This window comes from Anomalospiza imberbis, chromosome 3 (assembly GCF_031753505.1).
Source record: "Anomalospiza imberbis isolate Cuckoo-Finch-1a 21T00152 chromosome 3, ASM3175350v1, whole genome shotgun sequence".
Lineage (NCBI taxonomy): Eukaryota > Metazoa > Chordata > Aves > Passeriformes > Viduidae > Anomalospiza > Anomalospiza imberbis.
The window spans coordinates 110,843,382-110,865,081 of record NC_089683.1 but is presented as its reverse complement, the minus strand read 5'-3'; the positions used below and the strand labels follow the sequence as shown (position 1 = coordinate 110,865,081).

The 21,700-nt window shown below is 40.2% G+C and overlaps 1 protein-coding gene across 16 annotated transcripts in view; it reads left to right on the top strand.

Annotated features, from left to right (window-relative positions):
* EHBP1 (EH domain binding protein 1) overlaps positions 1-21,700 on the top strand; it is a 205,091-nt gene that overhangs the window by 67,243 nt on the left and 116,148 nt on the right. For 11 of the 16 annotated variants that reach the window (XM_068186432.1, XM_068186438.1, XM_068186436.1 and 8 more), the window contains exons 6-9: positions 10,598-10,779; positions 11,859-11,998; positions 17,849-17,953; positions 18,659-18,781. In XM_068186432.1, the coding sequence (XP_068042533.1) occupies positions 10,598-10,779; positions 11,859-11,998; positions 17,849-17,953; positions 18,659-18,781 (550 nt within the window). The remainder of the gene's footprint in view (positions 1-10,597; positions 10,780-11,858; positions 11,999-17,848; positions 17,954-18,658; positions 18,782-21,700) is intronic. The other 5 variants (XM_068186443.1, XM_068186442.1, XM_068186435.1 and 2 more) reach the window with 2 other exon arrangements.

The following is a 21,700-nucleotide window of genomic DNA, read 5'->3' as shown; positions in this document are numbered from 1 at the left end:
GGTGACATCCGCAGAGCCCGATTTTTTTTCTCCTTCCTGAACTCTGCGGAGCAGCCTGCTGTGCACAGGAACCATCCCTTGCCAGCCACACTGCTCTGACATAACAGCTGGGAGGAGATTTGCAGATTGAATCTCTGTCACCGAGGTTTTGCCCCTGATAGTGAGCTGCAGGTTTGGATAATAGAGTTAGTAATGAAGTGTCATGAGAGAATAGTAATAAAGAGTAGTAATAAGGTAAAGTATAAAGAATAGTAGTAAAGGGTGAGAGAACTGTCTGTTGGAATGGAGACACTTCCTTGAAAAGCCAACTCTTCTGGAGTGGGCGTTGTGATGAGGATCACAGGCGCAGATCTGAGGGCAGTGGTGGCATTGCAGTGTGTCCCCTTGGTGGCAGTGGGAGATTCGGGGAGAGGGAAGAGCAACAGCAGGTCCAGCAATTTCTCTGTATTTTGAGGCACTTTTCCAGCTGTGTTGTGTCCTGTTGTTGTTATGTATTCTGGTGATTTTGGCACATGCTGTGACGCTGTGAGCAAGATGCAAGAGAATAAAAAGAGCACAGTCATAAATTTAATAAGGATATACATTCATGCTGCAATAATATTGCTGACATGTTCACTTTGAAGAACATTGTCCTGTCTTTTATGAAGTGGTCTTTTAGCCTAACTCTGAGAAATTCCCAAAGTGATCAGTGATTTGACCTGGAGTCTCTGGTTCTGCCCAGAGGAATGTTCATGGTGTGAGCATCACTGCTCAGCACACAGCCAACTGGCATTACAGACCATTCAGCCATTTGCTCCGGCCTTTTGCAGTTAAGGTTCAACTTTCAGTACAGAAAAAATATAAAGTAAGAGTCAATAATATTGACACTCTTGCAGGCTTTTCTCTGTCGTAAGCCTTGCAAACTTTGTCATTTAACATTGTGCATTTGCTCTGTGGAAGTTATCCTCAGATGATAACAACTGGTTGATGACACTGGTATTTTGCAAATCCCATTTTAACAGGTTATAACTGTGCTGAATAATTAAGTCTTTCTCTGGAAAGATGAATGAAAGTATGTAAGCTTGTTGGAGCAGTTAATCTTTTCACCTTGTTTCTTCTTCGAGGAGTTCGTACCTCAAACTTGCTTCCTTGTTGGAGATTACAAAGGAGCTGAATAATGTGCTTACGTTTGCAAGTTTGTTTAAATAATCAAGAGTTAATTCTGGGGCCTGTATCACATATGCCTTCCTGCATGGTATTTGTTTCCTCAGGACAAAGTTTGTAGGTAGGCTTGGCCTGAGGTGCAGAAACTGTTCTTAATATTATATTGAATTCACATTAAATATTCACTCCTCAGCTTGAGGTATTATTTCAAACACCCCTTTTTAACATTCAGGATTCTGGGTATTTGTTTTGAAGGGGCACCAAGACAGAGTAAGGAAATGTAGAGACAGGAATGGAAAGAGAAAAGAAGCTGAAATAACAATAAATCAGTAACTAGTTTACCCTTTAAAAAAATAGTAATAGTCAATTATTTTTCCTTAAAGACTAACTCTATTAGGGGACACTAGCTGGACATCTCTCTTTTGTAGCTATTTGAAGGTGCATTAGCACCATTCATGGGAGACCTCTGCGCACAGCAGAGGAGTGAATCGTCATGATGGAGGCTTCCTGTCAGGCAAAGTAGAGCTGAAGTGCCAGGCATTGGTAGGTGAGCTTAAATGTAAATTTTGTACCAGGTATTGCCTATTATTTTAAAACAGAAACCAGAGAGCAACCTGTGAGCCCCTTTAGTTGATACATGAAAAAAAGTGGAATTATGAGCTGCTAAGCAGTCAATAAACTCATGGTTATGAGGTCAGCTACCCTGTCCTCCCCCTGGAATAGGAGGTCACACAAAATAAGTGTGTTTCTTACTCCAGTTTTTGATCAAAGTTCAGGAGCTAACTTTAGCATCTGCTGTTTCTCCATCTCTAACATTAGGTAAATTATCTGTATTTCTACTTTGTGTTGAAGCTAACTGTACAGAAATACTATGCAGTTATACAGCAAACTCTTCAGCAGCAGGGAGGAACATGAGCCCAGCCCAGGGGAATGCTGTCTGCAAGTGCCTCAGCTGAAGCAGAGCATGGGAGCTGCTCCTGGGGGCAGAGGGCTCAATGTGAGGGATCCAGCAGCACAGAGCTCCCAGGAAATCAGGGACTGCTGTGTTTTGCATGCACTGCTTTTCTAACAGCCTCTCCTGCCACGTGTCAGCAGCAGCTCAAGCCCAGACTTCCTTAAATCTGCTCCTTTAAGGGGAGAGGTCTGAGGATTTAAACAGACAGTTGGTGATAATTAGTTTCTCTGCCAGCTTCAGCTGAACTTCCACAAGCTTGTGACCCATGTCCATGGCAAAGTAAAACTGTACAGGAGTTTACAGTAGGAGTTACTTTTAGAGCTTTTGTTATATAAAAATGCTTTCATCTTGATGGCCTTTGCTTGCTAATGAGCACTATGTAGGAGTTCCCACAGGCTTGCACACAGCTGTACCCTGTACCTCAGCAGTCCTGGGGGAGATGGTCACACCCCTGGCTGCTGTGGCATTTGGGGAAAGGAAGGGAGCAGACAGTCCCGAATGTGGGGTGATCCCAACAGCAGAGTGGATGGCTGTGAAAGGGAAGCAGAACTTTTGGGGCATTAGTGAGCTCTGCATGTTGGGATCTAGACTTTGCAGGAAAGGATGCCCTTTTATTGCTGCTAAGGGAAACAGGATAGTCATGTGTTCCAGGGCTCTTGAGTGGTACAGCACAAGCTGTAGCTCTGCAAACACAAGCAAAGTTTCATGTACTTTGCAAAGATACAGTAATGTTTTCATCAAGTGCAAGGACAGTCTGAGTTTAGCTGATCAAAGGCATCTAGCAGTAAATTTAAGCCTGTTACTATCGAAGAAGAGAAACTTACACAGCATCTCTAGAGGAAATTATCTAAAAGGGCAAAAAAGCTACAAATACTAAAGTGAATGTTTCTCCAATCGGTTGTCAATCTCCTGTATACTTCTGTGGGAGGGTGTTCAGGAATTGTTTCTGCATTACTAAAACAGTCCAAGGGAGAAAGCAATTGAAGATGTTATAAATGGGACACATAAAGCAGTTATCCACATCCTATGCAAGGTAGTAATTCAGGTTTCAATAGTTATCTTGCTGCTATTATTATTAAAATCACCCAGCTCACCTGTAATTTTTTCTCCGTTGTCCTTTGTAAGCAGCAAGCCCACTTTAGAAGGGGATGCCTGTCTCATATAGATGATCTATTTATAAATTACTCAACTAAAATTTAATCATGCACATATTTTGCCATCTGCCCAGTAGCTGTCTAAGAAGCTTAACAGTATTTTTTGCTAGAAAAACAAGACCTCTGAATTTTCTTGGTGTAATTCTGCATAGTGCAGATGAATTACTCAGTTTCTTAGGTATAGTTTCTTTTTCTAAACTTTGTGTCTGATGTTAATCATAGGAGATTTCCAGAGCCTGTGAATGCAGAGGATTAGCCTGGGAAGATGAAAGGTTTGTTGTTACCTACAGCAGGTCAGTTGAGCACACCCACAGGTATGATTTTAGTCAGAAAGAACCTTTCACTACATACCTCAGTCTCTTGGGCTGCCACTGAAATCTCGTCGTGCTGTAAGAAGGCAGAAGCTGAAGTAGCACATTTCTCTTTGCTTACTGAAATGATTGTCTCTGCTTGTGCTACATGAGAAACAATGTGTGGTGCTTCCAATATAATGATTCATCAATGTAGATATACTGTTAAAACCAACTTGTTGGTGTTTTCTGAAGGAGTCTTCAAGCTTAAACCTAAGATATGACCAGTATGATAAATAGTTTGATACAAGGGCTTTGGTTCTGGCAAGGACTAAGGTCAATTTGTGAGGATAACAAATAAATAATTATGTCATTAAGGGTAGCTATTTCAATGTTTAAAAATGTTTTGCTTCATTCCAAGCCCTCATGTCTAAGGTTCCAACGTTTTTGGTATGTGCAGAATTTTTTAAACATTAAATTCTCCATTTAGATGCATCATAATTCTTAATAATGTTCTGGATACCTTGAACCATTATTTGCTTTTAAACAAGTTTTCAGCAGAGATCGTGCTGCCTTCATTCGGTCCTCCAAATCTCCCATCCGCCTGTCTAAATTATTTTAACTGACATAGTTTCTAATTTACTCTCTCCAGTTGAGAGAGCTCCCTGTAGCTTGTCTATTTTAGCATTTAATTGCTGTATACTCTCCCAAATTAAATTCTGTGGGGATCCATTTTGCTCTGCTGGTGAAGCAGTGATCTTTTCATCTGAGCAAGATGCTGCGTGCGGCTCAGGCAGGGCTGCCACCCCACGCCGGGAGAGGCAGAACCTTCCAGCTCCTCTCTGCTGCTGCCCTGGGGCTGCAGGCCAGGGGACAGCTTTCCTCCAGAACAGGCTCCATTTAATTCTGAAGCCAAAGGAGAGGGAAACCCACTGTTTCTCTCAAGGAGTTTTTAGAACTGGATAAATTGCTTTGTCAATAATTTTCTGCCAAAGTTTGCTCCTCCTTAAAATCTGCATATCTTTGTGGGCTTTTTAGTATTTGCTTTTGTAAAAGATGATAAGGCAGCCCTTAAAAATGTTATGCTGTACATTTTCCTTGTTTGTGAGAAAGACAATAATAATTATTGTTCCTTTTGACAAAATAATATCCAGTAAGGAAACTTGTCTTCCCTAGTTAGGTCTTTTTTGGATGTTTGTACATTGATTACTAATTTATTTCTATTAAAGAGGGACCATTTACTGTCTAAATAATTAAGAACTTCAGTAGTTTTTGATCTGGTTTCTGCTGAACGGAAGTGTTTTCCTGTTATTTCTCAATATGCGTGTGTGTGTGGAAAGGAGGGCTCTGGAACCTCAGGGGTTACAGACAGCACAGCAGGGTCACAGCTCTGTGTAGGCAAGCTGAGTTCAGGTGTGCAGAGGTAAAACACATCCTGCTGATTTCTCTGGGGGAGCTCTTTCCCCAGCCCAAATAACACAGAGGAATATACCCCATGAACAAAACCCAGCCAATGTTTGGATTCTGTGTAACTCTAGAAGCTTGGAGGCAGTTTAACAGAAAATACAAAGATATTTCTTATTTGCACCTCTTACATTAACCTTGAAGAAACTTGCCATTCACTTGGTAAGTACAGGATACAAGGTCATTAAAAATACATTTTTAAGGAAAGAAGACGGCGTGAAATTCACATTACAGCATTATTTGTCTCTCCTGTAAATTAAGAATCTGAGTTCAAACCTTTTGTGTGAGGGTGCTAATCTTTTGGCTTGCTCCCTTTGGAACAGAGTTGGGCACTGTTTAATAGTGTGACATGTCTGTCATCTGTGATCATCATCTTCCCAGTAAAAACGAGCTGTTTGTTTTACAGCTGTGGTCCAGGATCTCTGCACTCAGTTCCTTAGAGTATTTGAGTCCTGCCTACTGTGAAAAGACCTCTTTAGTAGGGAATGATGGGGATGATTCCCAGACAAGGCTTGTGGTACACAGCACTGCTGCACATTGTTGCTGGAGATGATCAGGCTGTGGGAATCCTTTATGCCAGGCAGATATTTATAGAAGGGTGACACTTCCTGTGTAGTAAGTTTTGGGATGCCTGACTCTGCTCGGCGTCAGGAATGTTGTGGCAGGAATAATGCATGGTTGCATTCCTGAAAAGGAATTTGTGTGATAAATGGGTCTGGCCCTGTATCCCTGTCAGTAAATGCAGCTTCATTGGCTTCATTTGAACGGACTGCAGTTTGGCCAATGTTATTTTTCCCTTCTCTAGCCCAAAATTTTGTAATATGATGGTCATTTGAGGGTTTGTGGAAGTAACTTAAAATGCTGGGGAGGGATTGTGTTGGGGACTGCTCCTTGAAAAACCATGCAGAGCTTTTTGAAGCCCTGTTTGCAGTCCGTGTCTGGGTGTGCTGTTGGTCCCCAGGCTTTGGCAGAGCTGAGTGCAAGATGAGAGCTCATCTGAGCCTGGCCCTGCACTCACAGCTTGTGATTCCTGTGGCTTCAGATTGTCTGGAATTTGTCTTTCTGATGGCACTGCTGAATTGCACTCCTGTTGGTATCTGAGGTGACAATGTTTTTAAAGTCTGTGCAAACACAAACAGCATGCTTAGAAATTGGGAACTGCCTGAGTTCATTATTGCTAATATTCTTCTGTACGAAAAAGGAATGCAGCTTTTATTGATCTACTGAGTATTGCTTGTTCTACATATTTCTTTGTCTGAATTCAGAAATCAAAGTACTCCAGGGTATTGGGAAGTCTTTCTGTTTTCTATATTAATTTTCATTTTGCTACCTTTGAGTTCATCTTCTTATTCCAGATTTATAATAATTCGCTCAAATTTTTCCTAAACTACCAGGATGCACAAGTATCAGCCACTCAGTGGGCACAGTGCAGAGCCAGCCACATGCTTTGCCAGCTGGGAACAGCTGATACAGCTTGATGTACCGCCCAGATAGGGTTATTTCACCCAAAAAATGGTGTATGTTTGAGGCATTTTGGGGACTGTAGGGAATAGGAGAAGGAGACTGTCAAGGGAAGTGAAGCTGCTTGTGAGAGATAAGTGTAGAATACAAAAGCAGAAATTCCCCAACACAGGTGAGAAAGATGAAGAAGTATTGCTGTGTGTTTATGTGCAGATTCTACTCTTAAGTGAATGAAAATGATCACTCTGGCAAACAATATGCATCTAAAATAACATACAGATTTCTCAGAGCCTTTAGTTGACCCAACACGGCCATTCTTCTGAAGAAGATAGGCCTGCTGTAGTTTCTGCTGGCATACTATGTAGTTATATTTTTAATCATTGATTAAAGATTTCAAGGAGAATGGCACTTTATTTTGGTGATGTTTCGCTTGATAGAACCATGCAGTAACAAACATGAAACAACAAGAAATTGTTGTTAACCAATGCTCCATGTGTCCTCTTATGAGTCCGGCAGTGCCCATTCTAGTCTCAGTAGGATGTTTGAGCTGGAAAATAACATAGAGGTATTTGTATTTTACTGGCACTGTATGTTATGTTCTGGCTTTCTGTGACATTCAGATATCATAGCTGATTTTATTTGCATAATGCATTGCCTTTCTTAAAATAAAGGGTTTCCAAATTGCTGTTTTCTTACAGAATGCACTCCATCTTCACTGTTAAGTGTTGTATTTTGTCACCTCTCTTTATTATTGCATTGGATTGTTTCTCTCTTGTGACTTCAAAATTGACTTTTCATGCCACCCTTTCACAAAACAGGATGTGGCAACCCTGGCAGTCACATGAATGTAAAACACCTGGAGGCATAACAGAGCCTTACACAGTTTAAACTTTGATTATATAGGTAAAAGCAGGAAAGTTGAGCAATTAAAACATTTGCACTCGGATTCCTGCTTGACTTTCCACATGCTCATATGAGACACAAGTAAACACCAGATCAGACTTTTACCTTTAAATGGATATTATTTATTCAAAAAAAAAAATACCCCTGCCAAAGTGGGCTTCTCTTTGGAATAACTCATTCAAGCTCAGCTGTTTCTGTCCACTCTGCTTGTAGGTTTGCTGTCTACTGCATTCTTGGATTATTTTATCCCTGCTAATTTAAGAATTATTTATCCTTCTGCAAGAAAATGCCTCTGTTTCTGGGGTAACTCAAATTCTACTATAGGAAGCATGTAGGTTTTTAGGAAGAAAATGCTACAATCTTTGCAAGATATGGTTATTAGCATGCTCTGACATTTAAAGACGAATTTTTAGAAGTTGGTTGTGTGTCAGAGTAGAAAGCACAATCCATTGTGAAATCAGTCACCGACCTAAGCAGCTTGAGAATATTCTTTTAACATGCAAAAAGTTTTTCCCTATTTACTTATGTAGCTAAAACCATGTAAGGTCAAACCTGTAAAGCTTAAAGGGAGAAAACATTGCAAAACTTCTAACAGACTTCACTTTCTGGAAGAGTAGGAGGACATACTTAACTTGCATGTGAAGTAAAATAAGACTTGAAGTATCAGGCACTGTCTATTTTTGTTTGGGTTTGGGGATTTTGGGTGGGGTTTTTTTGTATGATAATATTACAAATTTGGACTTTTGTAGGCAGCTGGAACTTGGAAAGTCAACTTCTGTCTTTGGCCCACAAAAATGTTGTGCAATGAATTAATTTCTTAGGAAGACTGAACTCGATTGCCACGTGTATCTTGTTCTTCACAGCACATCAGGATATGTAGTGATAGGAAAATCTTCCTGCTCGTGGCTGGCTCCTTCCCTTTGTCCTGGCACCCTGCTGCCTGCATTCTCATCTCCCTTTTGCTCTACATCAGCTAACACCAGAAGATTTCATTAGGAATTGCTGATGATCATCTTCAGTGGGAGAACTTTGCCTCTTCCTTATTCATGTCTCTTATTCACTCCCCAATCCAGATAATCTGAAGGTGCAAATGACAAGATGATCATTTGTACAATAAGTAGATACTAAGTGAAAATGTAATTTCACATCATTTCAGAATTCTTCTGCCTTGCTATCTGTTTCTAGCTTTTGCATGCTTGCAAGTTTAATGTTGTGTGCTTTCTCTTCACTTCAGAACCACCACTGAATTGGAGATGGGGTTGGCTTATCTTGTTTGCTTTGACTTTTTTAGAAAAATCACTTTGATAAAGACAACATGTCTTATCTTACCAGATAAGATGGTGTGTTTGTAACAAGAGAAAGTAGCTCTGCCCCCAGGTAGCCCTGTTTTTTGGAGTCACTGAAGCATATTGGTGTTCCCTATGAGACCTAGTGGGAGGTCTGTGTGTTGCTCTCCTGGCATTGGGTGCACATAACAGGTGAGCCAGCACTGAGAAGGCATTTGTAGCTACACAAGGAAATAAATGCAGATCTTTGTTGGACTGGGGATATTCACAGCTGCTGAGAAGTGATTTTGGTAGTCACACTGAGAGGAGCACATCAGAATACAGGCATGGTGTGGCTGATGAGTGATTTATCTGGAAGGCTGCAAGCAAGCACCCACATTCATGATTTGTTCTAAGATCTGTTGATCTTGCTACGGTCAACATCTTACTGTCAACATCAACTATTCAAAATCTTCCAAGATGAGTTGTCGAAGATCCTGTTGGGTGTAGATGCCGAAACAGGCGCTGCAGTAAACCTTGCATTCGGTGTAACGCGTTGTAATGTTAGTTATTCTAAAGGCATGATACAATGACAGATTATTGTTGTTCATATCTGTGTAATAATGGAAACTCCCTGGTTGTACTTTCCATTTTACACATTGTCAGAACCTTGGACCTTAATCTTGCTCTTTGATTGACAACTGCAGCCGGGGAAAGAGCACTCGTATTGTTTGTGAGAGTCGCATCTGTTCAACTTAATTCAGCTGAGAGTATTTGCATATTCTTAAGTATTTCTTCTGAGAGGGCCTAAATCCTTCTCAAGTGTTTGATGCATTTTTGAAATTCATTCATAAGGTATCTACATGCACTAATAGTTCTGTATAATATTGCTGTGCATAATCTGTCAGATAAGGCTAGTTTTTTAAACAAGGTATTCTTTGGGGATGACATATTACATTCTGACTTATTCTACTGGGCAGAAATGTCAAGTACTTTGAAAAAGGATGCTTGAATGTTTTGATTGAATTAGTATTCTTTATTCAACACAAATTGTCAACTGCAGTAAAATGTAGTCTTATTGTGAGAATGTTTTTCAAAAGAATTAATAGCAGGGCTTTCTTGTTTTATTTTTTGTTACTGCAGCTTTTTTACATAAAAATATTCCTTTCCTGATGATGCTGATAATATATAGAACAAGAGAGTAGATTCTTAGATGCATTTTAGATTAATTAGTCTGAATTGTTAAATCATGAGCAACACTTTTATATTGAAATACAACTTCAGCTTTTCAAATGAAATTTTGACTTTTATCTATTTTGCTCTTTATTCTTTTCTTGCAAAAATTTTATTGATATTTTTGGAAGTATTGTCAATTTTAGTTTCAGAAACCTTTCACTCTTGATAGTGCATGTACAACACTAATGAGAAGAACCACTACTCTGAAAGATATTCAGGTATTATATTTGAGCATGGAACACACACTAGATAACCTCAAACCACTATGCAAAGAAATACATGCATGGTCCAAACCTATGTCTTCCACAGGCTGGAAGTTCCAGTCCAGAAGTATCCAAGTTTGGACAGAGCGAGTCCAATTTGCTGTGAAAAGAAATGAGAATATATTCCCAGCAGTCTAACTGGATGTGGGCTGTGGATCTGCTTCAAGCTCAAGCCATTAAAGACACCCTAGATCTCATAATGGAATAATGGAACACCACTAATCACAATGGACAACCTTTTTTTTTTTTTTCAGTTGCACTAAGAACGTGTTCAAAGTTGCACCATCGTTTGTGACTGATGTAGTTTAAGAAATGGTTTTCTGTCACTCAAAGGGCCATAGTGATTTTTTTGGGGGAAAAAAAACCCACACAGAATTAATAACTGCATTTTTTGTTCTGTGCACATGCAGGTTTTGGTGTAACAGCACCTTTTACATTAGCTTTGTTTTTTTCTTGCTTTCAGGAATCTCCTTCTGGGCGTAGAAAAGCGCTTGCTACCAGCAGCATCAACATGAAGCAATATGCCAGCCCCATGCCTACGCAGACAGATGTCAGGTTAAAATTCAAGCCTTTGTCTAAGAAAGTGGTATCTGCCACACTACAGTTCTCCTTATCTTGTATTTTCCTGAGGGAAGGAAAAGCCACGTAAGTTGTTTGTTTGTTGGGGGTTTTTAAAAACCAGATAGCCTGCTTTGTGTTGCTTTTCAAAGAATCCTTTGGATAAAGAGCTCTTTTTGTATAGAACGGTGGAATTTGAGAGCATCCTTCAGCATACCTATCATTCTTGCCATACTTGGTTTCTTAACTGAGTAAAAGTTGTTTCTTACTCTGATTTCAGCCTTGTGTTCTTCAGAGACAAATGGCTTGTGCTCTGCTCTTACAGACATTTTAAATAACAACAGCTTAGAAGTATCTACAGGTCTGAAATGAGTGGGAGTGTGTGTTTATGTGCATGTGGGTGTTCATCCAACAATACCCTTGGCAGATTTCAAGGGAGCCCACTGATATTTCACAAAGAATGCCATGAGGACAAAGGCAGTTGGAAGGTGAGGGAGGGTGGAGTTAGAGGTAAGATTTTGGGTTGAGCACAAGAACATCCTGTGGGAAGAGTTCTCTTGGGCACTGATTACCACTCCCTTGACTCACTCACTTGGTTCTAGATTGCAAGTTATTGACAGGGCTTTCATAGTACCCTGAACAAGGGATCTGAAAAAAGCTACTCTTTGTGAAAGCATTGGTTTCCAGTACGTGTAAATAGACACTGCCTTTTTTAAAATCTTCTTAATGATTTCAGATCTTTAGAAAAGGGATTTTAATCCTGTAACAGCATCAGGAGTTATGAATGAATGTAGGTATTGCGTGCAGCATGTGGGCAGTAGGTCTGGCCAAGCATTTTCATTTTAACCAAAGCAGACCAGGCAAGCATTTGCCAGCCTTTCTGGGCTGGTTTAAAAGCTTAGGAAGCAATTGTTAACTCTTGACGCAAAGCAGTATTTTTTTACCCTTTACAATTTTGTTAATTTAAAGGTTTCCCTTCAGAAATTGATATATATTTATGAGTTGTATTAATTTTGTTTTTTCACTGTATTCAAGATCAGATCTGGTATCATAGACCTCCCTGAAGAAAACATGAAAATATTTAAATAATTTTTAAGAATGCAGTAATATCAGATGTAGTATTAACAGGCTGCATTTTAATGCCTGGTGTGATGCTTGTTATTTAGGGATGAAGACATGCAAAGCCTGGCTAGTTTGATGAGTATGAAACAAGCTGATATTGGTAACTTAGATGATTTTGAGGAAGACAATGAAGAAGATGAAGAAAACAGAGTGAATCAAGAGGAAAAGGCTGCAAAAATTACAGGTTGGTTTTGCCACAGGCATTGTAAAATATAGTTTCCTTTGCTAATTGTCCCATTTTTTTATCCTTATGCTATATTTTTATTTCACTTGAAAAGAATCCTAACAACCAAAACAATATTTAGGATAGCTTGACTGAAGAGGAACCCATCCATAACTCAACAAAGTTTAATACTTGTGAATTCAAGAGCATTGATTTGTTTCTGTGTGTCCTGTTTTTGGGAGAGAATGCACTAAGGAGGTAGCATTTTAGGGAAGCAAAGAAGCAGTGTGAAGAGGAGCAGAAAAAGCAGAGGGAAAGGGTCAGTGAGCGAGAAGACAAGAGGAGAGGCTCAGGTGAAATAAGGAAGAATTATTACGAGAATAACTGCGAAATGAGTTGTGCCATGGACAGATGCTGAGGTTCTGCTCAATAACATGGCAATTCCAGGCTGCATATTGCTGCCTTTTGGGTGGGGGTGTCGCATGGAAAAGAAACTGGGAGGCTGTTAAAGGACTTTAATGAATTTGATAGTGAAGTTGTTTGAAGTGAGATAGTGTAGCCACATTTGAATTGCTGATGAAAATGCTTAGTGTGTTCAGGATAGCTGAACTAATCGAGGCAAGTCAGATCAGGATGAGATGATGTTAAATTGTTGGTAGAGATCAGTGTGTAGTACTGCTCCAGATGGGTTCTGTAGGAACTCTTTGTGTAAAGAATCAGGAAAAGAAAATTCACTTCTGATGCCAGACCTCATAACTTCCAATGCTCTTTTAAAATGTCTGAAATAAAGGGATCCTTCTCCAAAGTGTGGGAAGAGCATCCCAAAGGGAGAAGTGAATTGTCAAATCTGTTCTTGAAAATTCAGAGGAACGTTGGTTCAGTGTTATGAAACATTACTTTCATCACTTCTTTTTGAGCTTTCGTTGCAATCAAAAGGTTCAGCCTGAAGCATTTATTACTTAGTTACATTTAGTGTTGTGAAAGGATGCAAATATGTTTTCTGTATGCTTTACATATTCAATTAATTCATTTTATACCCTGGCCAAATGTCAAGTTATGCTGTATGTGTCTGGCACAGAACATATTGGAAAGTCTGGAATGAAATATCTGAGAAACCAGGATAATGTATTCTTGGTCAGAGAGCAGAGATGTACCAGTCTGGTCACACTGAAATCATTGTGCAAGGTTGACTTCTTTCCCAGTGTAACCAGAATAAATCAGATCACAGCATCAAACAAAACCTGTCATGTTCACCAGGCCATTGGATAATCACAGAGAAGGCCAAATTAAGGAGAGGTAATGTTCAGTCTATAGAAACTCCTGTGCACAAGGGTTTTATTAGGATCTGCCTGGGTACTGCACTGAGCACTACAGAAAACCTGGATGCAGAAGGGCAGCAGGTGAAAAGCATCCAACCTTGCTTCCCAGCACTTGATTTTGCAGCATTCAACAAGGCTACAAATGATTGCTAAACAAGCAAAAGTCTGATCTGGGTTAGACTAGGCTGTCTACTATCCTTTGGGTATGGAGTGAACATCCCTGGAGATAGATGGGAAGGGTGAGCTGGCTGATGTGCAACACAAGCTATTTTAGAGTCATTTCAGCTTTTCCATCTGCTATTGCAAAGGCCAAAATTATCTGCTCAAAATTAACAATACCTCCATGAAAGGCAGAAGTAATAAATACTTCACAATACACAATTTCTGTGCCTTGCTCGGCCTGCTCTGACACTCTTTTCTAACCATACGAAATGGGAGTGTTGGGTTGGGTTTTTTGTAAATAAATCATGATGTGGGGAAGGTCAGCCTTGGACTTTTTCCTTCTTATGTTGGTTACAACAGGTGAGTTGCTTTACGAGCCTGGCCAGCTTTTCCCACCTGTGAGAGGGATGTTGAAGGGGATGAGTGCATGCAATTTCCCAAGCAAATGGGAGAACATAAAACATAGGGCAGTAAGTAAACATTAATAAATAAGATGTAAAGTATCTGTTTCAACATGTGCTCAAGATTGATTTCATTGGCACTTGCAGTGACTCCTGTAATAAATGTAATGAATGGGGAAAGCTAGGAGAAGAGCTGAGGAAGCGAGGGAGAAAGAGGTAGGAATCATTGTAGAAAAGCAGGAAAAACTTTCAAAAAAGGGAAATGTAACAAAAGTGATGTAGCAAAGAACTCTTTGAAAAGCAGTGTTCACAGAATACCATAAAGTTAATTGAGGAAGTTACATAACCCTTTTGAAAGCTTGCTGCTACCAACATTTTCTCCTCTTTTGCCATGCTGGGTGTTGGCAGCTGAGGAGCTGGAATGCCTCACTGACTCAGAGTGCCCCGTGGCAATCGCCTGCTTTCCCAGCTGTAAAGCGGGGATACTGCCTGAAACACCTCTCAGGAGCCATGGCAGCAGCACACACTTAGTGTTTGTGATTGGGCTTGCAGTGAGTAAAGTGCAAGTAGCAAAGAGGGAGGGATTGTTCTCCTACTTTGGACTCCAGTTTGCTCACTGCTGACTTGGTGTCTGAAAAGTTGTCGTTCCCAAGGCACAGCTGCGAGGGGTGCTGCAAGTCTTTTATCAGACACTGTTCCTTTATGAAGTGTGCAACAATTTCTGTTGGTTTTGTTTGTGGGGTTTTTTTTTTATATTGTGCCAAAGTTGCAGTTTCATAGATGAACATATATATCCACTGCTGGGAGAACAAGGGAGGTCTGCTGTGTGGGGCTCTAGATGGTGCAGGTGAGTTAGGAAATGCTGCTTGTCTTCCTTGATGGGTTACCTAACATGGAATAGGTATCTGTGCCTCTGTTTCTTCAGCTATGAAGTAGGTGGTGCAATACTGACTGACCTCAAAAGCACTGGAATTTGGAGTGGTCAGCATGGAACTGTTGTGATATTTTCCATTCCAAGCACAGCTTTCACTTGGAGAAATCTCCCTCCATCTCAGGCTTTCCCCCTCTTCCTTCCAGTATTTCTTGTTGAAATCTTTCATGTGTAAAAGCTGTATCTCCTCCAACTGTTCTGTGTGAAGTTGAAAATTGTTTGTTGCCATGAATTAAATTTCAAATATTTAGTTTCTACACTGTCAGTATACATGGATTTAAACCTCCCAGAATTATCCTGCCCTTAGTCTTCAGTGGAACACAAGACATCTCGTACTTGAAGAAAATATGCCTCGTAACTCAGAAACAGGGCAGTAATAAATATGTGCTTCTCTTAATGTTTTAATTCCTACTTAGAGCCTCATGCTGGGGTTAATAGCTGCCTTCTGCTCCATCTGCCTGGGTGCACGGTGGCTGTCCTGGGGCACCACATGGAATCAGGAACGTGCCCATGTGCTACCTATTGCAGGAGTCTGAATTCCCAGCATGTTTCAAGAGCAAGCTTCTGGATAACAATATGTATAACCTCTTTGCAATTGCAAAACTATACCTCTCCTGACAACTTCTGGTACATTTATTCTTTTTCTTTGTCAGGATCACCAAGCTGCTTGGAAAAAAAAAAAAAAAAGAGAAAAAGAAAGAGAGAAGAATGAAAAAAAAACCCAAAAAACCAAACAGTGATTTATGTGACATACTTGTAGAACAAGCTAATGTATGTTTGTAGATAATGAGATTTATAAAAGATAATATAGGATATAAATCTCCAACCTACCATTTCCATGCTCCAAAATATGACATAAACCATTTAATATTGTAATGAGAAACATTGTAGTGCACATGGGTGTTTAGGTTGGCAGATAAGACCAGGTGATTCAGACCACATCAAAGAACTCGCTCTTTTTAAAGCTCTGAACTTAATTTGTTATTTTCTGACAATAAAAACTGAATTATGATTTTTTTTTCCACATGCTGTCATAATACCTTGTAAATCATGTCAGCATCTGAGCCTGTTTTTAACTACTAATTCGTTATTACTTCTGTTTATGAGGTCAGCTCTGTTTTATTTGATTACAGAAAGGTATGTTCCATTGTCTTACCTCTGGTCCTAAAAATTCCCAGAAGATAGTATTATATTATGCAGATTTCTCAGGTGTATGTATTGTTTTATACTGAGAAAGCTAAGTTTTGGGGCAGTTTTGGTGTTATTTTTTAGGATAATAGTCTTATCTGTTGGAGCTAAAAATAAGGAAGTGAGGATGATTAAGTTAACTCTATGTAGACAGATAAAAGTGCAAACCCATGTAAGTAGATTTATGCTTTAAGGTCAAGATCAGTTGGGAGATGCATTAGAGAGGAATTCTGCTTGGGGTTTGTCACTGTCAGCATTTAGGATGTCCAGTAGATATTGGCAGCGTAGGTAATTTTCCTTGGTAATTTGCAGCTTGGCATGTCTTTGCAAAGCAGTTTAAATTTGCCAAAGAAGTTTTTATCCATGTGACAGAAATATTATCAGGTTCTGGTCTGCTTTGAGCTTTAGTTTATTTGTGCTGTCAGTGAAGGCATGAAATCGGGGGGGTGTTAGTGTGTCAGCTATGAAAAAGCATGAAAAAGGCCCCTGTTCCCTTCCCCCCGGAAGTTCTGGGTGGCCATGAGCACCCACATGAGTTGAGACAGTCAGGATACTACTCAATTTTTGCCTCAGTTCGATATCTTCCTCCCTAAAACTAGTTCATTGAATAAAGACAAATTTTGCTTTCCCAAATAAAAGCCAGATGAGAAAAAGTCAAGTTCAAAACAGCAGTAAACTAAAAGTGTTACTGAGATGTGTACACAAGAAATTAAACTTTAAAGGAAATACAAGAATGACTGGCATGAAGCTTTAACTTGGCTGGTGATACCAGAAGGCATCATCCATTTATTTCATTGGGAAAAGACAGGAGATGAAAAAGGCTGTCGGTGGGGCAGTGATATTCAACAAGCAGGATCATCTCTCCTGCACAGGTTTCTCTTGCCTGTTTGTCATCTGGAAGGATGAGGAAGGCTGTCCCCTCTCCACAGAAATTTATGCTCGTGTCTCTCAGAAATGCCCCAGGCTCAATCCCCATTACTAGAAGCTCCATTTGTCAGATGCTGTGGATGGGACTGCTTTAGGGGGGAGCAGAGAGGAATTTTTCCCCTTGGGCCAGAAGCCACTCAGACCCAATTGTTTTTGTCTTTCTTTCCTTCTAGAATTATGGAGTCACCCCCATCTTGACTAGAATTAAACATGTAACACATTTTAAAAATTACTAGTTCATGGTAATTTAGAGCTCTCCACTATGGATTGAAGGTGAAATAGGATTTTAACAAACAGCAAGGTGTTACTTACATAGCATGACAATGAAAATTCAGGTGATATATACATTCAGTTTGCATTCTTCTGGCACAATACTGATCATGTATTTTAGAACTATTTAGGTAAATTCAGCTTGTCATAGATCAGAATGTAATGGTGACTAACTGTAAATGTTAAATTATCAGAGTGTGTATATAAACAAAAAAAATATAAAAATGCATATTGTATAGGTTAGTTTGCTGTAACCTTGAGGGTTTGGGAAGGAGATAAATTGTTCTGGGGCTGATTTGTTTTAATTGACAATGTTTTCATATTCAGGTTTTCTTCATGAGCAGGAAAAATCTTTAAATTATATTGAATACATCTATTTAAATTTTCAACTGATGTGCTTAATACTTGTCCTCATAAAACTGACTATTGTTGCTGACACCATAACCTGGCTAGGTTTTGTTTATGTCTTGTTAACTGGGTTTCATGTTAAATTATCCCTGAAGCACCTGCACGGGTACTTTGCTGTAGTTATATAATTGTAAGGACTCGTTCTAAATATATTCTTTTAGCCTCTCTCCCTCGCTCTCTCTCTTTCTGGTAACAGTGTTCGTTCCACTTCTGTTTCATTAAATGCCCTTGCCTTACGTTTGTCTTGACTGGCTTCTATTTACAGAAATTGTAAACCAGTTGAATGCTCTGAGCAGCTTAGATGAAGATCAAGATGACTGCATAAAGCGAGCAAATATGCCTTCAGCTAAATCAGCCAGTTCCTCTGAAGGTCTATGAGCTTTCATCCTTTCTTTCTGTTTCTGATTGTATTTACTGTGACCCATTACCTTTTGACTCCTGCCTGTATTCAGCTGTCAGTTTTATCTCTGTGCTTCCACCCAGCATGACTCTCAGTAATTTGTAGTGCATCCAACAGGTAACAACATGATAGAGAAAGAGCCTGTCTCCGCTACAGCTCCGTTGTCATCTGATAATGAACAAGAAAGAAAAAAAATTACAAAAAAAAAAGGAAGAGAAACCACCAGACCCTAAGCTTAAAACATTAGTTGTGTAGTCAGTAATACTTGACCTTTCTAAAGTGACAAAATGTCCTCTCCCTGCTTTTACGTGCACGTTACATCCAAACATTAAAATTTCCTGCCGATAGTTAGCATGGATGTGAACAATCAAAATCACCGTATTTAGCTTGTTAGATGTTCCACAACATTTATTTAATGAAGGAAAGAGAAGGCTTTTTTAGAAGTCATTTCTGTTACATAATGTTCTGATCAGCAAATAGAAGTTTCATTCATTTCACTTTTTTTTTCTCCCTTCGTTGATGTACTTACTGGACTGTGTTAACTTAGTTGTGCAGTTCGTGCCATACCCTGGCGCAGTGTTTCGAGGGACTGTTGACACGGGGCTTTTTGAGCTCCAGATATGTCGGATGAACAGTTTGTCTCTATTTTAAAACAATATTCCAATTTGTTTGTAGAGCTTATCAATAAGCTTAATTTTCTGGATGAAGGGGAGCAAGACCTGGCCAACTCCAGCATGAACCCTTTTGGTGATCCTGACACAGCAGAATTAAATCCATTTGGAGACCCTGATGTAGAAGGTAATGAATTTGTTTTACATAATTCATTGCTACTTGCAAATACTTTGTGAAACATGATTTTTATTTCTTTAGGGCTACAAGTGAAAATTTTTAATTGATTAAATACAATTATTTCATATAGCGCTGAGGTAGCAATAGCAATGATCCAGTTGCCGCTAGAACATTGTTTCATTTTTTGAGTCACGTCCTTTGTATTGAGGCACATTCTGTGTATTTGCCACTGGGGGCTACCAGCTGGAGCAGAGACATTTAGACCTATCAGGTGTGTTACTAGTACTCACCTTATGTGGTATGAATGAGCAACACATTCTGTCAGACAGCCCTGCTCCACGTGGGTGATGGTTTATATCATAATTTCCTTCACTGCAATCTTCACTGCATCTCAGCTATTCTTGGTTAGCACTAATCTTCATTATTACAATTTAATTTTCTTTCTTTTATTCTTCCCTTTTTTTTTTTTACTTTTATAGCTTCCTCAGTTAAGCCTTCTGGCATTGTGCCTTGCACCACATGCTTGGTGTTAATCCCCTTTCCAGACTGACATGCCCATTCTTGTTCCATTTGGGTGAGATGTACAACCCCTGTACATTTTTTATCTGATAAGATTTCGGCCGTAAGGCCAGAAGGGAGCACCAGGACAGCAAACATCTCTGCTGTCCTCTAGTCCATGCCCAGATATGCAGGTTCCCATCTGCTGGATGTATCACTTCTAGCTTGCAGCTGCTCAAAAGGCCAATTCATAGCTAATTCTCAAGTTTGAAGCTGTACCCTTTCCTGTTCAAAGCTCCAGGACTTTCCTTCCTACAGAAAATACCAAGTCACTCTGTAATGGTGATGGAGAAGAGCCACACTGAGCAGGAGCAGCCCAGGGGGCAGCCAGGGGATTTCTAAGGTCAGGTCAAAGAGAATGGATTTCCAAGCTGCAGTTTCTCCCTGTGGTCACTCACTTTCTTTGGACAAGCTGAATGTTTACTCACAACACAGTTTTTCTGCCTTCAGAGTCTGCAGGGAATGATGTGGGTGGGGATAAAGACCTGTCATACTTTGGCTGTGGTGTGACTCACAGCTTGTATTTCTGAAACAGGGACGTTGCACTATCTTCTGTATTTGGCAACTGAAGCCATAAAGCCTAGGCCATAAAGCCATAAAGCCTGGGCACCTTCTCCCTCCTGTAAAGTTGTCAGGTTTTTCTAGAGCTGCAGAAGTGAGTTGTTTCAGCTTTGTAGATACCAATATATATGGATTAGGTTCTGGTGTCCTAATCTTTGGCTTTATTTCCTATCTGTTCCTTGACAGTGATCCCTTAGGATCGTGGAAGGAAGCAGAGTAAGTGGGAATGTAAACCCCTCTGGTAGTCCATAAATAACTTGCTCTAAGAGGCACAGTCTATATTCCTTTCCTCCTTCTCTGCTTTAGGAAGAGGAGCTCCCTTCTCCATGGAGAAAGCTGTACAAGTCCCATCCTACTGCTTTTTCCAAACCTGCCTTTTCTTTCCTTTGCAGAGAGAAACCATTCTGGAAGAAAGCAGTGGGTGTTCTGGCCACAAAATACAGTGACTCTTTCTTGTTTTGGGGACAGGGAGAAACAGCTGGTGTTGTTTCTTAGTACTGGAGTAGCTTCCTAACTTGTGTTAAGCTCACTATGAGCAGCCTGCATCCAAGACAGGATGTTATGCTTATGTTCCTAAACCACTCCCAGCCTATCAGGGGCATGGTTTTTTTCAGTTGATTGTGGGTCTTTTGGTGACCTCTGCCTTTACAGTCATCTTCAGTCAGAGGTGTGGACACTTTTCTCTATCTCTGGTTCTGTTCTCTGTACTTGGGACAGTCTCTGTGATCAGACTCTTGGGTCCCATCTGCAGCTGTGGGCAGCAATGCTGAGTTGCTGGGTGTGTGAATACCAAGTGTTACTCCCACGCACAGTCACTGTCATGCAGCAGTCAACACACCATAACAGGACAGTATTTGGGATAAACAGGGTGTCACTAGATTCTTCCTACTGTGTCATAAGGTGTTTTTTATTTGGGAGGAGTGGGCCTTCTCTAAGGTTCATGTGACAGTGTCTTCCTGGAGCACTAAACCAGGCTGGAAGATTGGCTGAAAGAGTGATTCCCAGGCTATCAGACAATGAGTTGGACATCTGCTGTGGCATTTTTAAAGCTTTTATGTTATGATGAGTGCCTCCTGAGGGATTCTTCTTTTTACCTCAGACACCTCTGAGAATCACTGGTTCTTCCACTCCAGACCTGTCTCGTACCTATAATGGGAGCTGGTTGTGTTCCCGTTACCTTGCTTGGCCTTCTTGACATGTGCCTCTCCTCCAGTCCTCTTCCTCCACAGAAAGTTAAGGGGGAGAAAAAAATGGTGCTGAGACTAATTAGAGAAGATGGTTTTGGTCTTCAGCAGCAGCAGGAATCTGAGGAATCTGTTGTGTTTTTCTGTGACTAACTGGATCAGTGTCTCTACATGGGGGAGCACCTAGATATTACCATTTTGGGGAGATTTCCCTTTGTTTTGAAATGCAGTTTAAGACTACGCAAGATCGTAGCTGTTCTCATCCTGTTGCCCAACTCCTGAAGGCTGCCCTGTTTGTGTCCCATTATTCACTCATGATTCTTCTATTCTGAGACCTCAGTGGAACTTTTAATACTGCCATCTCTTTCTAGGAAGCTCTTTGAGACTGTGCCTGCTTGTTTGCTTTTGGATCCTGAAGTGAATGTAACCTTTTTGGTGGCCACCCCAGAAGCTCGAGAGCATGACAGAGGTTCAGGAGTTTAAGGCAGGCTTTCTCCTACAGGCTTAAAGAGTCACATTACCTGTTTCACTTGTCTTGTGATCTGCTTAAATCAAGAGATTAACTTTTTATGTGTGCAGGGATAAGTATTTTTCTGTTCACTTACATGTTAGTCTCTTTATCTTT